Below are 15,678 nucleotides of genomic sequence, written 5' to 3' on the forward strand. Positions count from 1 at the left end.
ACAAGGTGTCCTGGCTGACCTGGGAGACCAAGCCCTTGCCACAGGCTTTGAAAATGAGGAATTTTGACCAATTAGGTTGAAGGGCATGATTGACATTATGCAGAACAGATAAGCTTACAGAGTGACTGGAGCTCAATGTGATTTTATTTTGCATTTTATTTCTTCCTTTTTTTCTCTAAATGAGATACGTGGGACAGTGTCCCCACAATACATGCCGTATTTTACATAGATACATATAATACAGTAGCTGTGTGGTTGATAGCAAAGAAAATGGGTCTGAATGTCATGGGAGGGGGAGCTTGGACTGGTGAGGGGTGAGGTGAGAGGGGTTTGTCTGTCAAAACGTAATGACAGCATCCTGAGTATGGAGATGGGATAAGAGAGCTGTTACAATGAGAGTATGCTATATGTAAAGAAACATGAATTCAAGAGTTTTCAGTTGAAATTGTAAATGCATCATCCAAAATAGATTTTTTAAAAGGAGGAATCTTTTGAAGTGTCCAGAGGATGTCTGGAGCACAGATCTTTTCCTAGAGGTAAGAATGAGCTGGAGTGTTTGAGTCTGTCACCTGTGTGAGAAACATTGGAGGGGATACCACCAACCCCCCCACACGCAGGGGCACTCAGTGTGTGTTGGCCTTGGAGACAGAGTTCAGCGCCATCCTGGACATTGAACTCTGTGGCCCAGGAGAGTCTTTTCAGTGTCATCTTTTGCAGTCAGCCCGCAAAAGGGTGTTGCTCTAAGTACCTTGTGCTTTCTTTATTCCACAGCTGCAAAGCCCAGAGAAACCTGAATTCTTTTTTTGCTATTGTGATGGGTCTCAACACTGCTTCTGTTAGCCGGCTGTCACAGACCTGGGAGGTGAGCCTTGGGGGTCCACGTGGAAAGGGGAGTGGGGGCTTAGGGATAAATGAAACCGAACGGGAAATGTTCCCGCGAAAGGCCTCTCTTCAAAATAAATTGATTTAGATGGTTTAAATGAGTTAAGTACTACTAGGGGAAAAAAAGTTAAAAATGAATGTGTCAGGTGGGACTCTTTTGATCAAATGGTCTTCAAAATGGTTCTTTTATTTATATAAAATACAATACATGAAATATATATTATATATGTGTTCGTATACATAATATATATGTATACACACAGACACACACACATATATGAAGGAAATAAAAATTGTAAAATGCTCCACAGCTAGAATTTGTTTTCTGCTCTGCTGCCATGATAGTGTGGTCCCAGTCCCTTGTTGGTCCTTTCAAGAGCGGGGCAGGTGTCCAGAAGCGGATTTGCGGAGGTGCTAATGAGTGTAAGCTAGGCCTCTCTCTTGCAGGGCCCCCCGGCAGTGTGTTCATGTGGTGATGTGTATCTGTATAAAATTTGCAGAAGTAAAGTAATTTTGTATTTTTTTTAAAAGAGGGCCCACAAAGTGTTAAGTTTCAGGCCTCGCAAGTCTGGGCTCTGTCCGTGTTGCATGACAAAGGCTACCTGGGTTCTAAGATGGAGAGGCCCACTCAAGTTAACCCACGTCCTGGGACACGGACGCTAAGGGCATATGTGGGAAGAGCTGAAACTGGGGCTTCCCTGAGTGTGGCCAGACACAGACTGAGGGCTCTGGCCTCTCCCCTGGCCCCATCACCTTCTTTCTTTGGGCTTTTGTTTGTCTCTCTCTCTCTCTCTCTTTGTTCCCTGCTGACTGGCTACCTCGCTGAGTGTACCATTTCTCTCCCTCAGCCTTTCTCTTGTACTGCCAAGGCTGCTCCCTGATGGCCCTGACCTGCATGTGTCTCATGCGGCCTCCTTAGCTTCTCTCCAGCCCCCTCAGCTTTGGCTCCTGTCACTACTCCATTCTCTTCATGGTTCCCAATTCTCACTCCTGCAAGATAGGCCAACTATCTTTGTGTGTGTGTGTGTGTGTGTGTGTGTGTGTGTGAGAGTGTGTTAGTGATCTCAGCACAGGGCTGTGAGCATCTTAGGGATTCACTTTCTTTGCTTTGGGGGCCATTCTCTATTGGAATGCATGGTGGTGACCTGAGGGTCAGGGTCAGTGCTCCTAAGAGGAGTGCGAAAGAAAAGAAACGAGAGGCCTGCCTGCCCTGGTTAAGCAAACAAGCCCTGCACACACATCACAAGATAAAAGGCAGAGGACAACAGATGCCACCATCGATCAGAGCAGGAGGGAAACCAGTGGCCAGCAAGGCTCAGAGGAGAGTGGACTTTGAATTAAACCTGGAGAGAAGTCTTGATGTGCAAAATTGAGAGGAGAAAGAATTCAGTTCAATTTAAACAGCATGCATTTCATGCACATATGGATGGCCTGCAATGTGCAGGGCCCTGCGTCGGCGCCGTGGCTGATCCAAAATGGGCCGGACCAATTAGAAGAGTACATAGTGATGAAGGAGTGATATGGAACTGAAATCCCAGTTTGTATTAAAAAATCACCAGCGTGTGGAATGTCTAACCCGCCAGATTCCTGCGTCATGTAGCAGTTGCTTATTTTAAACTGTTTTTAGCACCGTTCCCAAGGAGTGTCACATCAAGGAATGATGAATATTGCACCGTGGGAAGCAGTCCTGGTAGAACGAAATGATAGAGGTGTTTGTGGTCAGAAACGTGACACGTGGAAGCTCAGCTTAGTAAACGTTCCCCCCTTGGTGCCTCTGAAAGTAATGGACTTCTTTGACCTTTTCTTTTTTGTATTTTGTTTGATTTTAGAAAATCCCTGGGAAGTTTAAGAAACTTTTCTCTGAACTTGAAAGTTTAACAGTAAGTAGTGAGCCAAACGGGACTTACTCTTCAAATTAATTTGATAACACCGAATTTCTTTGTAGATTGCAGTGGCCGGGACCCACACTTTACTATGTCTGGTAGCTTAGACTAGATCACTTGTACATGAAACTGTAGCTTTTCTTCTTCTGGAGGGAAGCTGGCAGTTAATGCTTCTTCCTCTCCATGGAGAAAGGTAGTGAGAATGGTCCTTTGACGTGATTTGCAGAATGCGGACTTGTGAGTACATCGTCCATGTCAATGCCTACAAAATTAATTGGTATAAGTGGAATGTGCAGTCAGTATCTTATGCATGATTCTTTTCTCCTTTTTCTCCTTTCTACCATTTCTTAGGTTTAGATTTTTAAAAATGTCTAGTTGCTTTTCAGAACACAATAAAACAGAGTTCACTTATTTTCTGTGCATTGTCCGTGCATCATGAGGGAGGTTTTTCTTTGCAGTGCACCTAACAAAAGACTTTGGGGTTACCTCATGATAGAAATTATGCAGAGGAAACTGTACTTAAAGAACCTATTTGAGGAAATAATAGGGCAATCAAAAGGTGCCTCTCTTTTGCAGTCATTTCCCATTATTGTAAACCAATAAGTTGACTTTTATTCATTGCCTGCATTTCCTGCCCTAATTTAGTGAGTTTATTCTCCTAGGAAACCTTTATCTACTTTGTCCTGAGGAAGAACCTCTCGATATTTAAATCATGTTCAAATTGTATAGCAAACGTGGATTTAGAATTGTTTCTATAGCACATTGATTTTTCTTTCTCTTTGTAATCTGCTTGGTTTGGCAGGATCCTTCCCTGAATCACAAAGCCTACAGAGATGCATTCAAAAAGATGAAACCACCCAAAATCCCATTCATGCCGCTGTTGCTTAAAGGTAACAATTTTCTATCTTTTATGCTGTCCAATTCCTTCTTCAGAGATGTATCACTCTAACTGTACAGGGCAAAAAAAAAGGCGGGGGGGGGGGCTCTCGGTATATTCCTTTAGAGTAATTCTGACGTTCAGACCTAACCACGTTTGCTGGAGATCAGTTTTGCAAATGCTCAATTATGTCTGAGGTAGCCGAGATACTTAACTGTATTTGAGAGATACCAAAGCATTTTCACCTGGCTCACAGAACTTAGCAGTGGAAACTTGTGTTTTTATTTTGCTGTGCTCTAAGTGCAATCTTATTTTCTTGGAGTTGACCATCCACCTAATTCAACCACGAGTAGGGCTGGGAGAAAGAACCCAAACAGATCGTGGGCTGCGTTTGCAACTTAAATTTCTGAGAGCTAACCGCCCGGCTGCTGCTGTGTGAGAAATACCTGTGGCCAACCCCAGCAATATAGGGTATGAAAATTATTGGTGGAGAAGGGACTGTCTTCTTTCTGGCCGTAGCATCCATTTGGGAAAGTATGTGACGGCTGCAAGCCGGTCCACTGGCTTCTCTTCTGTGGAGCACCAAATAATTCATCCCGAAACATGTTAGCTCAATTTGCTGATGAGATCTCAGTGGTCTCTTTCAAACCAAGACAGTTAATTAAAAGGAAGTGCTGCTAACATTCACTATATATCCTACCTATGTGCTTTCCAGGAAAACGGGATTTGGTCCTTTTTCTTGGCCATATTTTGATTCTTTCCAAGGGATTTTATAGGAAGGCTTTTTATCTAGCCTCCACCTTCAGAGGCTTGTAATTACTGCTGGGTCTGGCCCCAGTAACTGGTCTCATAAATGTGATTCTGGAAATGAGCTGCCCGGGAACCCGATTGCTGGATGGCCCAGCCCTTCTCCTCCCAACCCACCCCTCTCCCATCGCTGTCCCCACTGGCTGGGATGCTGATATTCCCTCCTCAGCTTCTCTCCAGAACAACCGGAGCTTGGAGAATTACTGAGCTGCTGTGATCCCTGCCGCTCCTCATCTACTCTGCAGCTAGTGTGAAGCAGGAATCTTCCTGAAACAATACTCTATTAGCACAACTGAGGCATGCAGATGCTTCATTCAAGCTGAAAAGACTCTGCTAAATGTAAATGGATGAAATAGGGAGAGATTGTGATGCCAGAATAACAATTTAAAAGTTTATTCAGGCTTATAATTTTTATTTGCAAAATAAAACATCGTCTACTGGAGAGTGGGGGTGGCAGGTGGGAAGTAACAGATTCCCTTAGACACAAATAGGAAACACAGGAAATGATGACAGATCTGGGAAAGGAATTAATTTTAAGCAGAAAAAATTTTGAAAGAAAAGTTTTAAGGTAATGAGAAATTAGTTGACAGTGTCCCTTTAGCTTAATTAGATATGAGCAGTGCTTTTTGCTGTATATTTGTGATTTTCCCCAAAAAATATTTAATGCAGTCAAGTGTCTCACACTTACATCTTAGCTTGGATGCAATTTTCTGCTCTACTGAGTTTATCTAGACCTCTTTGTTGGCAGCAAAACAAATATCCCTTTTTTCTACCGAAAATATATTCACTCTAGTACTTTTTTTTCTTTTTTTCATTAGAAGCTTTCTTGAGTTTAAATAAGCATTAGTTTTCCTTTTTAAGTATTTTGTCCTTGTAAAAATAAACATCATTAGCACTTTATGGTATTTAAAATGATCATTTCTGTCTGAAATAATTTCCAAAGGAATATAGGGTGAAAATTCAAAATATGTATATATCATGTGTGAAACAAAACGTTTTGGAAAAAATAGACATTAATTTTGGGGTTATTTTTAATTGCAAAAAATGTTTAAAGTTGTGATAAACTACTTTAGAACAACTAATGCTTTAGTGAAAACTCGCCCCCCCCCCCTTGTGCCTCCCACTTTGGGTTGCTGTTAGAGAAAAAGGACCAGATTGAACTCCTTGGGTGTTAAGAAGGATTAGGCCTCCCTTGTTTCATTTTCGTGAGCTGGTCAGTTCCCAGTAAGCATGCAGATTATCAAGTGAGCGCTTCACCTGAGGATCCTTCCAGTGTCTTTCCTGTTTCCCAGTTGAATTCTTGCTTTTTGATTTAGTTTTCCCCCCTAGTGTGGTGTGGAATCCATTCAGAAAGTGGATGAATGGGAAACCCTAAGTAAGTGTAGGGGAAAGGATCCAGCTGAGCTGAAGGCAGAAGCAGCCGGACAGTGTGTATCATGCAGTGTTTTTGGAGACTGTAGTCCTTTCCAGTAGAGCGAGTATCAACAGGTGTGTGAGGATTAACTGAGGTCCTCTGGTGGGCTGTGTGCGTATCTCAGAGCCGAGATGATTAGTGCAGATTTGCGGGGGTATTTAAATAAAAGGAATATCAGGGTGCTTGTATATTTCTGCCTCCTCTCTTACTTGCCATCTCCAAATGGAGTCGCTTCGTCCAGTAGTTCTACTATATGAAGTGTTTGGAGAGTGTTCAGCTGTCTCCGGATGAACAGTGCTCATTTCCCACACTCAGCCTGGTGGGTACCCTGAACTGCTTCACAGCCCAGGACTCAGGTTCTGAGACCCCAGGTTTCTCTTTCTTTCTTTGCCTCTTTGTCTCTTTTCTTTTCTCTTTTCTTTTTCCTTCCTTCCTTCCTTCCTTCCTTCCTTCCTTCCTTCCTTCCTTCCTTCCTTCCTTCCTTCCATTTATTGGTTTATCTCTCTCTCACCTTCCTCATCACACACCTGCCATTCACCTGCATCAAAACCTTCAGCCCCTTGAAGCCCCTTCTGGGTGGCAGCCCCTTCCAGCCTCTCTCTCCTTCCCGCCTGGCCAAAAGCACCTTCCCTGCTTTATTCTCCTGCCAGCATCAGCCTGACCTCCAAGCCCCTGAGGGTTGGGGTTAAGTGAGACCACCCAAGAAGAGAAGAGACCTCAGGCAGAGGGAAGAGAGGGAGCCCCAAGGAAGGACTTGAAATGTTGCAGACACACTCCGCGCCATAAATCTGGCAAGGTGACTGACAGGTTGTAAGAAATGCCTAAGTCTGTTCGGCTCGAGCTCCCAGAGAGGCATGGCTGGGGAGAGGAACCAGGCTCCCTGGGTTTGAATCCTGGCTGGGACCTGGGACGAGGAGAGCTGTGATCGCGGGCCAGCTGCGCATGTTCTTTGGCCTGTTTCTTCAGGGCTATACCTTACGGTCTTTTGTTAGTGCCGTGTCTGATGCTGTTAATAAAGATAAGTGCCATAATCGTCATGACCGCTCATCATTATCCTTGGGAACATGGAGAGGATGACAGTAATGTAACAGTGAGGAAATGGACCAAGTGACTCAGGGAGGGTGTTTGTAACCTGAGGTCTCAGGGAGTTAGGGGAGACTAGGCTTTTCGGTGGTGTGTGATGTAGATAGAGTGCGCACAGTGCTTATTTGCCACACAAAAAAGGTAAAAGCTAACTACTCTCTTCTAAGATTTATTTATTTTAGAAAGAGAGAATCCTGAAGCAGCTTCCGCCCTGAGCAGGGAGCCCGATGCGGGGCTCCATCCGAGCACCCTGAGATCATGACCTCAGCCAAAACCAAGTCTGCCGCTTAATCAACTGAGCCACTCAGGCACCCCAAGATATTATATTATATTATATTATATTTTAAAAGGTTTTATTTATTTGAGAGAGAGAGAGGTAGAACAAGTGGGGGAGGGATGAAAGGAGAGGGAGAATCAGACTCCCTGCTGAGCAGGGAGCCCGACGGGGGACTCGATTCCAGGACCCTGGGATCATGACCTAAGCTGAAGGCAGATGCTTAACCCACTGAGCCACCCAGGTGCCCCCAAGATATTTTATTTTTTAAGTAATCTTTACACACAATGTGGGGCTCAAACTTAAAATGCTGAGGTCAAGAGTTGCATGCCCTTCTGACTGAGCCAGCCAGATGCCCCAGGACTACTCTCTTCCAAATACTGTGACACAGAATGAGAGCTTGTATTAAAGATAATAAAATAACCAGAGAGTTTGTCAGATGACCGTGTAATTGTGAATTGTTTTCCTGTTAGAACATCAGTTTAAAAGAGGGGGAAAAAATCTTAGGAAGACTTTGCAGTCAGTGCTGGAAGCTGCCTAGAGGAAAAGTTTGGATCAGGGTGTCCTGTTAACTGTGTTACTCGTGTCGCCCCCTAGTGGGCCATCAAAGCTCAGCGGCCAAATGCGTTGTAGGCAGGTTTCCAGAGCACCTAGCTCATAATTGCCCCAGGGGGACCAGCTGAATGAAAGTCTTGATTAGATGCAAATACTTTCCCTTTCTATTTATAGGAATCTAAAGCTGTTCTTTTCCCTCTTTTATGTCAGGTTACTTTAACAAGATAATTTTCATTAGGTTTGCCCTCCGCGTTTGGGATCTAACATGATTATTTGCAGTTTCTTTTAACTGAAGTATATTTCTTACTTTGATTCTTGTCTTCAAGGATTTCCTAATGCTGAGTCATTGACCCTCTGATCTGAGTTTTTATGATCCATCCACTCACTGAGCTTCAGCTGCTGTCTTTATTTTAACTAATTCCCAAACCCCTTTCTCTTGAGGAGGCACTCCTGGGTTTTGTTTTTTGTTTTTTGTCTTCTGTCACTTTAAATGCAGTGAGGCTCAAACCAAATGTAACTTTCCCTTCCTCTGAAAATGTACCTTCATCTTACATTCCTTATGTTCTTTTCTTCAGTGATGCTTTTTTGCACCCATCGAGGAGGGCCAGGAACTTTGCCATTTTCTGACCTGTCCCTTTCCTAACTTCTGATACACAATCAGGCACTGACTTTTGGACCCAAATATCTAAATTGAAACATCTAAATCTAGATCTTCTAACTTTTTAGGTAAAGCAGACCCCATACACTTAGCCAGGAGTTGTTAAAAAGCAAACACATAGATACTAAAATTCTTTTGTTTCTGGCTATTTAGTTCTTTTCCGCTCAGTGTTCTGGCCTAAAAACGTGGTGGACTAAGTTATACATAGTGGGCTGGTTAAGTTGAAGTCAAACACTTCACTGTAAGTACAAAATACATAATTGCATCTATGTTATAATATCTTCCCCCCACACACATAAATTAGGCCTTTGCACATTGAATACCATACAGAGTCAATTTCAAGTTGCCTTGTCAAATGCATGGAATAATGCACAATGTCTAAGAAAAATCAGTAGGTTGTGTTGCATCTAGACCTCCTTAGCCCTGACTCCTGATCCATTCCTAACAGCACATATATCTTTTTGTTTTTAATTTTCAGATGTAACATTTATTCATGAAGGAAATAAAACATTTTTGGATAATCTTGTCAATTTTGAAAAACTGGTATGTAAGTTTCATTATTTCTCCCTTTTTCCCCTGTAAGGAAAGTGTATGCTTTTCTTTCTTGCTCCAAGAAACAAATGGTTGAAGTATTTCTCTCCTTTGAATGCATGGTCTGCTGCGTGTAATGCATTGTCACTAAAATGCATTCCAGTTAAAAATAGGGGTGCTAGCAAGGTTTTGAGAACCAAATATGAAAATCTGCTTTTTTAGGTTTGAAAATGGGACTTCATTACGTTCACATCAGAGGTCGAGGGTGTGTTACTGAGCCAGAAATAAAGCAGTGAGGTGCTGCCAGGAGGCATTCGCACTCAGGAGGCCAAGCTCGACTGCTAGAAAGGCATGGCTGTGCGTCTCAGTGTGCACTGCTTCCGAGGCCCAGGAGAAAGCTTCTGGGGAGGTGTGTGCACCTCCAGTGCTCCCCACTAGGATATCAAGGTGGGATTTGTAGTGTGTGTGTGAGGGCAAGTACCACACCTCTATCAGCCTGTGGACTGCGCGCCACTATGGAGACAGGAGCCCTAGCACAGGACCTTCCTGCTCACCACCGAAAGGTCCCCAGGCAGTCCCTCCTTGCAAGTTACCAAAAGGCCTCTTCCTGAATTATTTCTAGGACCTTCTCAGGTATTTTCTCACGTAGTGGGCTCCTCCTTGCCTTTCTGACTGGCCTGGGGAAGAGGCGGGGTTGCCCACAAGAACTGAGCCAAGTGTAAAGTAGGAGTGCTCCAAAGAGGCCCAGTAGACGACAAGAATGGGTCTGTCTGATAATGAACCTTAGTGTCATAGATGAGTCTGTCCTTCATAGTTAGAGATGATACCAGTGACCCCTGTCTAGAGATCCTGACCTTTGAGTGACCTTTTCAGCAATGATAATGGGTTTCTGTGAACTCTTTCAGGAACTGACCCCCGATTCCCTGTGAGATGAGGTCAGGCCAGTGAGAGAGAGTAGGTTGAGGGAGGCGGGGGTTGCAGACCACGACCAAAGAGCAGTACAAACTGATGAGTCCAAGTGAGGTTTGGCATCTGACCTTTGTCTCATAAGTGCCCTGCTCTTATCGTCAAGTTAACTCTCCACACAGAGGGTGAGGCGGCAGAGAACCGCCATACAACTTGAAAACCCGAGCACCTAGAATCTGGGAGACAAACATCTTGGGATATCTTGTCATAACTCCATTTTAATCACTGGAGGATTATAGGTTTGTGCCCTCTCCTTTTTTTAGATTTTATTTATTTGACAGAGAGAGGGAGAGAGCACAAGCAGGGGTAGCAGCAGGCAGAGGGAGAAGCAGGCTCCCTGCTGAGCCGGGAGCCCGATGTGGGGCTCAATCCCAGGACCCTGGGATCTTGACCTGAGCCGAAGGCAGACACTTCACTGACAGAGCTGCCCAGCCGCCCCTCTCTTTTAAATTTTAAATTCCTGAAGAGAACGTCATGAAAAAAAGACAGCTAGAAGACACATACAGGTATAGGGCAGCCCCCTGGGTCCCCTCCCTCTTCAGGAGCTTGAACTATCGCTCAATAAACTTTGCTCAGCTGCCCACCAAAAAAAATAAAAAATTAAAAAATGCAGGTATCCATGCAGAGAGTGGGCCTTGGCTCCCACATCCATCCACCAGGGGTGGCTGGCGCATCACTGCTAAAGAGAGCAGATTCCGTGGTATCGGGGAGTTCCTGGGCCTCAGTAGACGGCACTGAAGATGCAGCCGGCCTCCTGCTGGCCCCCTCCTTGCACGAGAAGACAGCGTGAATCACAGTTTCTCAAAGGACAAATCTATTTGCAGTATACACAGCCTGTGTTCTACTTGGATGCTGGGGAAGGAAACTGAATTTCCCAATGGCGTCAGTATTTTGAAGGAATGTTTCTTAGCAAGGAACAGTGTTTCGCTTAAGCTAAAACAGGATCATCTTTCACAATAATGAACCAGTAGAACCTAACGGAATTAACTGGTGAGAAGCCAATTCCTCCCGATGGATATTAGCTTAAGCCGGCTAGCAAATAATGCAGTGTATTCTCTTTATCTGGCTGATTCAGGCCAACACATTAAGTCCGACGACGCGAAGGCCCAGAAGCGCGCTTTGGGTCTAACGAGATGTCCGTCGTGCCCTCTGCTGTCTCAGCAGCTCTAACCGCTTCAGCACTGAACTATTCAATAATGAAGAAGCAGACACTTTCTCTTTTTCTTTCTTTTTTTTTAAAGATTTTATTTATTTATTTGACAGAGATAGAGACAGCCAGTGAGAGAGGGAACACAAGCAGGGGGAGTGGGAGAGGAAGAAGCAGGCTCATAGCGGAGGAGCCTGATGTGGGGCTCGATCCCATAACGCCGGGATCACGCCCTGAGCCGAAGGCAGACGCTTAACCGCTGTGCCACCCAGGCGCCCCGCTTTCTGTTTTTCTTCTCGACTCCTCCATGTCGAGAGCATCATCCTTTATCATCTCTCCCTCCTCTTCCTCCTTCCCGCTTTAGGAAAGCCGAAGATGAGGACCAGGACTGAGGTTCTCACTGCAGCTCTCAGTACTCAGCCTCACATCCACCCGGGGGTCCCGTGAGCCACACGAACAGCACACGATAGAAATCAGTGTGACGCCATCGGTTAGAATGAGAGCCCTGCCCTAGGAATAGCAGTCAACTTTGGGGAAGGAAATGTAACAATACACTCACAGACATGAGTCACGTCTCATTTCCTTTACAGAGGCAGCCTGAGCTACTGCTCTAATCACTGTCCTATTTAATTTTCCACTATTGAGTAGAAATAAATTAGAAATACAGTGGAGAACAATTTAATAAGTAGGTCATGTTCACAAATAAAGTTTCTATAGTTCTGACAGATATTAAGTAAAAAAAAATTTGTACTAATGTTATTCTTTTAGCAATAATTCTTTGAGGGCTTGCTGTATATGGACGAGCCTTTGTGTGGTGTGTAGAGGCAGGGCGGGAAGGATGATGACACGCTTGGGGAAGTTTGGAGGACCAGATAATAATAATGTTGATTCTTGAATAATAGGATGATGTTTGGATTTTGAGAGGAAGCAAATTAGAAAGTCACTGTGGATTTTCCAGAGGACTAGAACATGATAGCAACAGTGTTCAGAGATGATTCTAGCAACCGGAGGGGAGGAACAGTAGTGCAGAATGGTGTTGTCCTAAATGCCGTCTTTCTCCTTCATGGTGGAACACTAAACACGAGAGAGCTAGAAGGCTGTTGGAGGTACCCGAGTGTGAGCTCATGGGACCTGGTCAAAGGCAGCCATAAGGTCAAGAAGACTTATGCCTGCAGATCAGTGAGAACTTCAAAGAAAGAAATAAAAGCAAAATCCTGAAGACCGTAGGAAGGAATGTAAATCATAAATGGAGAACAGTCTCTATAATGTTATTGGTGTTTTAGAAAATGTTTGCCTTTTGTGACTATTTCTTTTACTGTCTTGATGTGAGATACTTGAGTCTTTGATGCCACCGGTATTCCTACCGGCGTGCAGCAAGAACGCGGGAGTCACTGTGTGACGTAGGACAGGTGCTGGGCATGCAGAGCCCTCTAGTGGCACCCGGCCTAGAGGAGGCGCAAAGATCCCGAGAAGTGCCGACCACCAGGCCAATCTATACTCTCCCAAGGAGCCGCCCAGATTCGGAAGGGAAATCTCAGAAAGGCTTCACGGAGAGCAGGCAAAACATCCCCGGAAGTGAAAAGCCTAGGCAGATTCGGACAGGTAGACGGGGTGGGGGTGCTGGATTTCTTAACACCGTGTAAACAATGGGCTGTTAGAGTCCATGGCATGTGGAAACCCAGGGCTCAGTTACACTCTGTGCAGCCAGGGTTGGGAGCACTATTTCTGCAGATGAAGACTTAATAGCCCTTTGTCATCCAAGCTCAGTATTTTCTGTTAAAGTTAAGACCAGTTCCAAATACAGCTCTTCGTTTGCACCTCAGGGTGTAAAATCCATCCCGGCAGGCACCACTACCCAGCAGCACCCTAAGTGACCCTTCCATTGATACGTTTCCTCCTCTACCTTGCAGCACATGATTGCCGACACTGTCCGAACGCTGAGACACTGCAGGGCTAATCAGTTTGGTGAGTACTGAAGTTGAGCACGGGATGTCAGCTTACCGCCCCTGGGCACAGACTGTGAGCCCGTCACAGTGTTTGGTGGGAATGTGCTGAAACAGATTATAACGTGTAATATGCAGGTGCCGTATTCTCTTTTCATTTTGTCACTGCCTGTGTGGGATGCGGAGGAAGACAAGATACGGCAGCCTTTTATCCTCTCTCGGCAGCAGGTGTCCCCCGTACAGGGTGACTTTAGAGGATCAGAGGCTCCCCAAGGCACCCCTGACCCAGAAAGTCTGTTTGGTTGTCCCTTGGCTCAGAAATACCAGTGGGTTTATCAGGGGTGACCCTGTCCCTAAACTCCTTGCTTGGAGCCTTCCTGGAATAGGAACAAAGTTTGTAAAAGTTTCTGAAGCAGCCTTCCAGAATCTTTACTCCTCTCCAACAAAAACTTCCTGTCTGGAGCTGCCTTTCACTGAAAATGTATTTTTCTGAGCCCTTTTGTGGACTCCCCACTGAGATGAATGTATGTAGGGATATGTGTTCCCTTTTCAAACCTCAAGCATAATTTACACTCTGTTTAAACAGCATTAAAACACTGCAGGAAGGAAGGAAATCCACTTTGTTGAGTTCAGGGAGCGTTCACACGGGCACTGGCATCCTGACACCGATACTGGTGATCAGTGCGTGGCGATCATTAACGCGGAGCAGAAAGTAGAGCCTCGGAGAGGTGATGCGTTCGGCCACTGTTCAGACGGAGCCTGTGACCTCCTGACCCAGCCTCGTTTCTTTGCCTTGTGCAGAGTCTATAGATAAGAAGAGTGATAAAAAAAAATTGGAAAGTTAAATTCAATAATTATAAATCAATCCAAGCTGACCACTAAATAAAGCTTTAAGTAAAATATCCTCATTATAAAGTAATTTTCTCAATACTACAGAAGTACACATAAAGTAGAAAGATCAAAGTCCTCCTTCCTAAGGGTAGGTGCATATTCTGAAGAATTTTCTTTCTGTCCCAGCTGGTCTTGGCTGGCAGTATTGTCCCCTACAAAGCAACGGAAATTCTGTGTGAATTACCAAGTTGCTGTTTGAAAGGGAGAGTTACAAATACAGGACCTAAGTTTTTAAATACTCACATCAGTTACTACCACCTGATAGGTGCTTAGGTAATTCTCCACGAAGTACTCAGTAGACGCACTTACCGTAGAAACGGTGATAATAACACTGTCGTGGAGATTCATTCAAATACAAGCATAATGTTGCCAAGGGTTGGGTTCATATTCCTTTCATTCTCCTTTGCCTTCCAAGTATTGATGGGCACTCAGCTCATTCTGAGACCTCAGTCTCACTGACCGAGAGACTCTGCAAATGTGGGCAGGAGGGTTATACTGGCTTGGTGGCCTCGACCCTGTCTTGAACCTCCCATCGCCAGGGAGTAGGTCTGCACAGCACAAAGCATAACTCTTTGTGTTCAGTATTTACGTATCTTTAAAAATTGGGTTTGGGACTGAATTAGTGGAATCAATTTTGACAATTTATATAGGCATAGTAAACCCATGTCAGCAATGGGGATAAAACAAATACTGTTAAGCCACGTAAAAATTATAGAGTGCCAGGTAAGTGTCACTTGTCGTGGTTGGAGCCCTTCATTCTTCTGCCATCTCAAGGTCAAAAAATTAACAGCAACATTACTTTGTACCACTGTGTTTTCCAAACCAATATTTACTAAACCAAAAGCAGTCTCTCAGTGTCTCCCAGAGAAGGTGTTCTGGAATAACACAACTCTTTGGTCACTTCCAGACAAGTGGAATGGTAAAAACTTTAACTCCTTGCGTTTCGACTTTTCGAAACCAGGAAGCCTTGTTTGCCGTTAAACCTTAAGAATGACAAGCTACCATGACATACGAGCCTTAGATGATAAAACACATTTGTCACAGAGGAGGAAAAAATGCATCTCACCAAGAGAAAAAAAAAGCTGCATTAAAATGCGTAGCCTCCTGCGGGCCCCTTCTCCCCAAGCCAGACGTTGCTGCTCCCGTCCGAGATTCCGTGAAGCCGGAGGATGTGATGTCACCATCTCTCTCACGTGGCCATTGTCTCTCTGTAACGGTTTAGTCAGGCTCCCGGTGCCTTGAGGTTTTGGGGATTTTTCTTTGGATTGTGTTTGTTTTTAACTCTGGGAAGTGGGCTTGCCCCATTGTCTGGGCCGCTTTATCTCGGGCTCCTTATCAGAGCCTTTGCCAGTGTGGCACGTATGTGTTCACAGGGCCCTCACGCTTCTGGCGGCCCTTCAGGGTTTTAACAGCCCTGGGTTTGGGAGTGGAAAACCCCCTTGCCTCCTCCTTTGCTGGGTAGACATTAGCCCATCCACGTACTTCTGGAGCTTGCTTTGCCTGTAAAGCATATCTCAGGTTCCGTTCTGTGATACCTGTTCATTCAAATAGTTCCTCCATTTTTTTTAGTTTTTCCAAAAAGTAAGGGTGCCAAAAAATTCTACACCATCTAAACACAAACAATTGTGTCCGTGCAGTGAGCCAATGAGCAGTGATTTCTGACGATTGCAGACCGAGCTAGAAGGGCCAGGGAAAGCCACTGAGGCAGGCAGTTGCTGTGACATGGGACCGTGGACGTGGACTCGGGAGCCACATGGCCTGGGCGCC

General features: G+C 44.8%; 1 protein-coding gene across 1 annotated transcript in view; it reads left to right on the top strand.

Moving 5' to 3' along the window:
* The window catches only part of RAPGEF5 (Rap guanine nucleotide exchange factor 5), a 69,306-nt gene that overhangs the window by 49,244 nt on the left and 4,384 nt on the right, over nucleotides 1–15,678 (top strand). Inside the window, exons 11-15 of the mRNA XM_008686538.2 lie at nucleotides 772–862; nucleotides 2,712–2,762; nucleotides 3,568–3,655; nucleotides 8,912–8,976; nucleotides 12,988–13,042. Coding sequence (XP_008684760.2) covers nucleotides 772–862; nucleotides 2,712–2,762; nucleotides 3,568–3,655; nucleotides 8,912–8,976; nucleotides 12,988–13,042 — 350 coding nt within the window. The remainder of the gene's footprint in view (nucleotides 1–771; nucleotides 863–2,711; nucleotides 2,763–3,567; nucleotides 3,656–8,911; nucleotides 8,977–12,987; nucleotides 13,043–15,678) is intronic.

This window comes from Ursus maritimus, unplaced genomic scaffold (genome assembly GCF_017311325.1).
Source record: "Ursus maritimus isolate PB19 unplaced genomic scaffold, ASM1731132v1 scaffold_3, whole genome shotgun sequence".
In the NCBI taxonomy this organism is placed as follows: Eukaryota; Metazoa; Chordata; class Mammalia; order Carnivora; family Ursidae; genus Ursus; species Ursus maritimus.